General features: G+C 46.1%; 1 protein-coding gene across 1 annotated transcript; it reads left to right on the forward strand.

Annotated features, from left to right (window-relative positions):
* Positions 1-1,809: 1,809 nt before the first annotated feature.
* On the forward strand, positions 1,810-7,913 carry LOC131705231 (glycosylated lysosomal membrane protein-like). The gene is made up of 6 exons (XM_059007567.1): positions 1,810-1,989; positions 2,884-3,144; positions 4,403-4,585; positions 5,125-5,343; positions 5,642-5,919; positions 6,215-7,913. The coding sequence occupies exons 1-6, from the start codon at positions 1,879-1,881 to the stop codon at positions 6,384-6,386; spliced, it is 1,224 nt and encodes a 407-aa protein (XP_058863550.1). The 5' UTR covers positions 1,810-1,878; the 3' UTR covers positions 6,387-7,913.
* Positions 7,914-8,117: the final 204 nt, after the last annotated feature.

The following is an 8,117-nucleotide window of genomic DNA, read 5'->3' on the forward strand; positions in this document are numbered from 1 at the left end:
GAAACATTACAAGTGTCTTTATCTTCTATGAAACATTGCTCAAATTAGATCTTTTCCTTCTTTGTCTGATGCTGAGAAGGTAATTCTTTCTTTGGTTTTGTCTTGTCTCTTGCAATGTTTTATTTGCTGGGCTTCCACGTCATGCTTTGTCCGGTTTGCAGCTTGTTCAGAAGGCAGCTGCCAGGGTTCTTATTAGAACAAAGAAACAGGATCAGAGAACTCCTGTGCTGACCTCCCTGCACTGGCTTCCAGTGCATTTTAGAACTGATTTAAAAATCTTTCTATTGACATCTAAAGCACTACATTGCTCCACACCTGATTACCTACGAGAGATTCTGTCCCCATATAAACCTCTGCGCACTTTAAGATCAGCTAACGCTGGCCATGTGTGCCTCCCAAAGGTAAGATGTGAAAGGAGTGGAGAAACTGCATTCAATTATAAACACCCCAGACTGGAACTCATTATCCTTCTCTGTTAGAGATGCTGCTTCACCCGATATTAAAGCAAGATTAAAGACGTATAGTGTAGCCTTTTAAACCTGACTTACAAATATCATTGTTTTATTTGCTTATTTTTAATCTTGTTTATTCTTATTAATTGCCTCTATTCTCCAATTGTATTACTATTATTATTAATGTGTTATTACTACTTGATATTGTGTACTTCTGTTTTACCAACATGTAAAGCGCTTGAGATACTGTGGTTTGAAAGGCGCTATAGGAATAAAATAGATTGAGTTGAATTGAAATTGAATTCAATAACACGGGGTAACTAGTCTTGAACGGTGATTAGCGGCGATAGATAAGCAGCACAGTTATACACACAGTGCCATGGTGGTGTGATCAGGTCAGCCGTTACAATACAACAGACCCGAGTGCTTGTCTCACTCGTTGGTTCTGAGAATCGTCCTTTACCACCCGTCTTGATATTGTTTGGGGATCGATAAACTGCAGGAACCGGGCTGTCCAAATGGCCGCCGCCTTTTGTAAATGTTCTTTTTCAGGTGGCAAGACCGTTTATCACGCGTCAATGAAGAGCGTTTACATCTTGGTACATACTGCGATACAAGTAGAGTTAGCATACTGTGATGGGAAAATCAGTAACTGTCAGTAACATTTCATTGTCAACTATCTTCTATTTTAAATGAACACACTACTGCTGTATATGAACGCATATCAATCTGAATTTCTAAAGCAATGTTGACGCTGAACGCTCTTTCACTATTTGTGCGACTTTTTTTTATTTTTCTGCAGAATACTTTACGATTTGTCTGGGAACATTTGCTGAACTAGTCACAACATGTAAAGGTCGCTGCATATGTAATGATGTTTTAACTTAAGACGTTATAATTGAAGTGCTGGTGTTCTGAGCTGGCTTTTTGTTGGTGTCGTGATCTCTGGTGCTTACAACATCCATCCATCAGCATTAACCGCTCACTCCTTTACAGGGTCGCGGTGAGCCGGAGCCTAACCCGGCATACACAGGGCGCAAGGCGAGACTACACCCTGGACGGGACGGGACGCCAGTCCATCGCGGGGCAACACACACACACAGGGCAATTTAGAGTGACCAATCAACCAATTGGACTGTGGGAGGAAACCCACGCGAACACGGGGAGAACATGCAAACTCCACACAGACAGTAGGCTGGATTCGAACCCAGGACCCTGGCGCTGTGAGGCAGCAGCACTACCACTACGCCACCATACCGCCCGTGCTTACAACAGCCCCCTCCCTCGATGGCGCCCCTGGGGGTGTACTGTCGCTAGTGCGCGTTTGATCGTGCAAACCCTTAAAGCTGTTCCTTCCCCTTTTAGAGCGCGCCTGTGCTTTACAGATCAGCTGACTGGTCACACGTGACTCATTGCGGAATCAGCCATGAAGCTGTTGGCAGGATTGGTCCGGCTCGATGTATTTTTATACTTTATAAGTTTAATAACAGCCGTCCAGGCTTTCTTTGGGGGCGGCACGGATAATTACCGCAGAAAGGTAAGACGCCGAATTTAAGAAATGTAACTCTGCTGTTAAAACGTTGTGTCAGTAAAGCTTCCGATAAAGCTGTCAACCCGGTACATTGTTATTGAATTGCATTGCACGTTTCCGGTGACTGCGCTCATTTGGTTTATTTATATTGTCAGTAGCTATCATTGTACAGTGCTGTACTTCCGCTGTTGAAATAATAATATATACACAGTTATTTGGGTATGAAACCCGAACCGGACCCAGATTTCTTTTAAACTTACCAGTCCCTCGTTCCCTTTCTCTACACGTTAAGGTCTAAAGTCTAAGAATCTCTTTTTTCAAGCCCGATGTTAAGCTACAAAGTGTAATTAATCAATTGACTTCGCTTAAACTTGGTTGCTGGCGGTTTTGTAAAACGTACACATTCAAAAGGGAAAAGTAAAATAAGTGCTGCGGTTTCTTAAAATGCACGCCTCGAATGGTGCACATGACGAATCATTGACATTCTGTCCACAAAGAAACGGAACTTGCAAAAATATTCACGTGGGGCTATTCCACCCCCGAGCCTAATCACCCCTTAAATATGCTTGCACTGTAATAAATACGATTTGCAACCTTGTCTACTTTAAGGTACATTTATAGGAATGGAAATAAGACTCCCGTTGCTCAGCACTTTGATCCATTCCTGGTTTTACTATGAGTTTAATAGGACACACCTGAGCTTGTTTCTATACACTGTGGCAAACGAAGCTCATAGTAAAACCTGGAATGGGGGAAACTGCTATGCAATAGGAGTATGATTTCCATCCCTGATTTAAAATTTGCAGTAACATATTGTCTATGAACGTCTGCGATTTGAAAACATGGGTGGATTAGCCCTACCTGACCCTACTCTTCAATCACTTGTGTGTTTGCATGCAGGTGTCCCTGGAGTTGAACCCGGGTCGCAGCGGCTCCTCCAAAGTCAGCGTGCTCCACGTGCGTGCCGTCGGGAGCAACGACACGCTGCACTTCCTGTGGGGCAGCCAGGGGGTGCCCACGCTGCTGTTGGTGCACACGGACAGCCCAGAGACCCGGGTGCAAATCGACTGGGAGCGCATGCTGTCTAACAACATCTCGGGTAGCCTGACGGTGGAGCCAGCGAGCGCTGTGCGCTACTCCACGGCTTTCCTCTTCAGTAAGGTAGCTCCTGCATAGCGACGCTGTGAACACTCCCACTAGAGCACGAAAAACAGATCCAGGGATGGAAATAAGACTCCTGTTGCTCAGTTTGATCCATTCCTGGTTTTACTTTGAGTTTAATAATAAGACACACCTGAGCGTGTTACCTACACACTGTGGCTGATCAAGCTCTTAGTAAAACCTGGAATGGGTGACACTGTTGTGCAAAAGGAGCCGTTTCAATCCCTGCGATTAGTGTTTCGACAAGAAATGTCTTTGGAGTCTTGCTGGAGATGCATTGTAAATGTGGATCTTGTAATACAGTAGGTTATCCTAGGGTTGGTACTAGTTTAGAGTTTTAACGTTAGCCCAGTTTTAACGTTAAGAATTTAGCTTTAGTGATTACACTGTAATAACTGTACAGTACAGGCCACTTTATTTTCAGTATCTCTTCCCAACCATTTCCATATACAGTTACATGCTGTACACAGATACAGTAAACATGGCAAACATGCATATTATTACACAGAGCAAAATGATAATAATTATTATTTATTTCTTAGAAGACGCCCTTATCCAGGGCGACTTACAATTGCATCCAAGATATCACATTATTTTTACATACAATTAAATTTTTTTTTTTTTTACACATTATTTTTACATACAATTCCCCATTTATACAGTTGGGTTTTTACTGGAGCAATCTAGGTAAAGTACCTTGCTCAAGGGTACAGCAGCAGTGTCCCCCCACCTGGGATTGAACCCACGAACCTCCGGTCAAGAGTCAAGAGTCCAGAGCCCTAACCACTACTCCACACTGCTGCCCTGTGTAAAATAATATATGCATTGAGAGAACTGTATTATTAAAAAGCAAGAAGACATCTGTTCAGAGATGGAAATAAGACTCCTGTTGCATCCATTCCAGGTTTTACTACGCGCTTCATTAGTCACAGTGTGTAGGTAAACTCAGGTGTGTCTTATTAAGTTTATAGGAAAACCAGGAATGGGTCAGATATCTGTGCAATGGGAGTCTTATTTCCATCCCTTCATCTGTTTTTTTCTTCATTATGGTTCTGCAGTTTATCATATCGAAACCCATACAAATGGAAGAGGTTTAGTAGCAACACACAGGTAAGCGCGTGATTCTGGGTACCTCGTTTTACATCAGGCTCCAAATAGGGGAACCAGGGAGATTAATCCAATCAGTGTTTCATTGAGGCTAGCAAGAATCAATAATTGGTTCATTGTTGCAGCCCTACTGTTTTTATTCTCCCTGCAGATCTGGGAGTACAGGGATAACAGCACTGATCAGTCCCAGGCGGCAGCTGACAGCTACTTCCCTCCCTACAGCTTGGAGGAGTTCACCTGGGAGGACCTGAATCGAACCCTCAACCACTCGGCCCTGACTGCGCAGCTCTGTGGGAGGAACCAGTCACAGCACAGAGGGAGAGTCTGCTTCCAGGTGAGGGGAGAGGGGAGAGGGGAGCCTTGTGTGTGTGTATCTGTCCATATGTTGCACTCTACAAAGTGACACAACAGTCACCGATCTCCTCCAAACTTGTCCACCAGCCTCTAGACTGCCTTTGGGTTCAGTTTTTTCTTTCTGTAATCTGATGCATGGTTGTTTTTCAAGTATGACCCTGCAGGACCAGTTTGTGACTAGTCCTGGGGCAAGTGTGGGTTTTTCATGTTGGTATATCCTGTCAAAACTTCAACAAATACTAGCTGGAAAACCAGTCAAACGAGCTAGACTGTATTGTTCACTACAGATCTGATCATTTTTTTTAAACAGTCTTTTATAATTTATTTTATATAAACGAATACGAACATGGTCACTTTTGACACAGAGTACATTTAAATGTCTTTTGTTCCAGGATTCTACTGTGACTTTGTTTTTTCTTGCCTCTCCTCTCTCTTTCTCACTCTCTCTCTCACTCTCTCTCTCTTTCTTTCTCTCTCTCTCTCTCTCTCTCTCTCTCTCTCTCTCTCTCTCTCACTCAGATCTCTGCCTTTGAGTCCTGGGGTCGTGACCCTGCCTGGCCCCGCCTCCTCCACAGTGCTAACTCCTCCCAGCTGCGCTTCGTGATTGAAGGGGTCATGCCCAGGTCAAACTGCTCCAGGTTCGCTCTAGAGCTGCTCTCGATCGACAGTCGAGATCACGAGGCGAGAGAGGAGACCCACCGCTCCATCGACGATGAATATACTCCCTCCATATTCCAGGTAAAGAGGCTCTGAGTGAGTCTGGCTGTGTCCAGGGATGGAAATAGGACTCCCATTGCATAGCAGTTTGATCAGACACATAGGATCTTTTTACATAGATACTTGGATAATTAAGCTTGTAGTAAACCCTGGAATGGGTGAAACTGCTATGCAATAGGAGTCATGCCCCTAGTTAGAGCCACTTCAATAGCAAACAACGTTATCAAATGCAGTTGTCTTATTTCCATCCCTGGTGTGTCTGGCTGTGTCTGGCTGTGTTTTGAAAACTCTCTCCTCTCCTGCCCCTCCTCTGCCCCAGGTGTCACAGCTGGTCTCAGTGCATGTTAACAGCAGTGCCCCGGTGCTCAGCTATGCTCAGTGGAAGCCGGTAGCGTACCGCACTGCCTCGCCCGTGTTCGAGGACTCCACACCCTGCCGGCACTCCCCCTCCAGCCCCCCCCTGCCCCCTCCTCGCTTGGGGCTCGCTCTGGCCTTCTTCGGGGGCGCCCTGGATCAGGGGTACAGAGCCAGCGCTGTCAACATCAGTTTCGGGATCCCGGGAGAGCCTTTCTACAATGCCACAGGCTACCTGAGCTGGTGAGGGACAAGAGTCACTGATACTGCAGGGCTGCAGAGGGGTTGTAGCGAACAGTGTCTACTGCCTGGCCACTTTATTGGGAACTATCCACCCAATTCGATTTGCCATTGCTCTGAATTGGAGTAGTTTAAAAGCATTAGTGCTGCAATTGTGTACTACCAGGTGGCGTGCTTTAAAATGGGTTTCTTTCAAAGCTGCACGTTTTAGAGCACTTAGAAATGCATAAGAACTGATTAGAAAGATCAAACAGTAACCTCGTTCGAATGGCCTTACAGTCCTCTTTCTCCCCCCCAGGTCGTGCCTGCTTGGTCTGGGCTCCCCCCCAGAGGACTCCTTCTCTCCGCTGGTTCTGGGTATCATGGTGGTGGGGCTCGGCACGCCCGCGCTGCTGCTGCTGGTGGGAGGGGCCTATGTGTGTGTGCGGCGACTGGGGAGACAGCAGCCCGGGTACGCACCAATCAACTGAGACCACACCCCTCCGGAATACTGATGTCATGCCCACAAACCTATGAGACCACGCCCCCATTATGTGCACCAATAAACTAAGACCTCGCCCAGTGTGGGTGTTGCTGCTACAATACTCTTAATTACACTCACCCCCTCTTAACCTCTAAAACCCTTCCAAAGCATCTCTCTGTATCATTCGCCATGCTATGCCCCACCCCCACCCAAATCAAAACGGGGTTAACTGGTAAAAACGGGGTTAACTGACAAGAAAGTCAAACGTTTGGGCCAGTGTCTTTTACGTTGGACTTGGAGTTTATGATGATGAGTGTTAGACGTTTACTACCAGGTTCTGTACCTGGTCTTACTCTTCCAGGGAGAGCTGGTGAAGTCGCAACTCATTCAATAGCAACCAGCATTGTTCTTTTCATATGCTGTTCTCCCTCTTTATTTAGCATATCTGAAAAACATGAAATATTGAAAACCGTGGATTAGCGAAGGGTCTTTGTTCAGGGTAATGCAGGACTTTTACAATGTACTGTCAGCATGGCCGGATTGTTCTGTGGTAATATAGAGGCAGCGCTGCAGTTGGTGTTAAAACCTGTTTCATAGCGATCCTCTTGGTCTTTATATATTTTTGTTTGTACAGTTGATTTCCCTCCGTCTCACTGCAAGGATGTCATGCATGCCAGCCACACGCACACACACTCGCATCCCCGCTCCATACACACACACACACTTGCATCCTCGCTCCATACACTCACACACACGCATCCCCGCTCCACACACACAGACTCGTATCCCCGCTCCACACACACACACACACTTGCATCCTCGCTCCACACACACACACAGACACGCATCCTTGCTCCACACACACAGACACGCATCCTTGCTCCACACACACAGACTCGCATTCCCGCTCCACACACACACACACACTTGCATCCTCGCTCCACACACACACAGACACGCATCCTTGCTCCACACACACACACACACACACAGACTCGCATCCTCGCTCCACACACACTCGCATTCCCGCTCCACACACACACTTGCATCCTCGCTCCACACACACACACACAGACACGCATCCTTGCTCCACACACACAGACACGCATCCTTGCTCCACACACACACACACACTTGCATCCTCGCTCCACACACACACAGACACGCATCCTTGCTCCACACACACACAGACTCGCATCCTCGCTCCACACACACTCGCATCCTCGCTCCACACACACAGACACGCATCCTCGCTCCACACACACACAGACATGCATCCTCGCTCCACACACACAGACTCGCATCCCCGCTCCACACACACACACACACAGACACGTATCCCCGCTCCACACACTCACTCACTGTAGTTAAGTCTCTGTTTTCTGTGGCAGTCCTGCTGCTTTGGCACTGATGGCTGTGATAGATTCTCCAGCTCTTCACTGAAACACCTCTCTCCTCTCTCATATTTAACTTCAAGATGTAAATGATTGTTTTAACACAGAAATATTTTCAATTAAAAAAAATATGAAAACTACATTCGTATGTCTTTATTTTTCATATTTCTTGACCATGTTTGATGCCTGGTATTGAGATAAAGAAAGATATATATAAGATAATAGATGGGCTTCAGTGAGTTACAGGAAAATAATTCCATCTAGGGTTTGTGTCTCCAACCCTGGTCCTGGAGAGCCCCGATCCAGCATGATTTATAGCTGTCTTTACATCATCACTGGCTAAA

This window comes from Acipenser ruthenus, chromosome 35, assembly GCF_902713425.1.
Source record: "Acipenser ruthenus chromosome 35, fAciRut3.2 maternal haplotype, whole genome shotgun sequence".
In the NCBI taxonomy this organism is placed as follows: Eukaryota; Metazoa; Chordata; class Actinopteri; order Acipenseriformes; family Acipenseridae; genus Acipenser; species Acipenser ruthenus.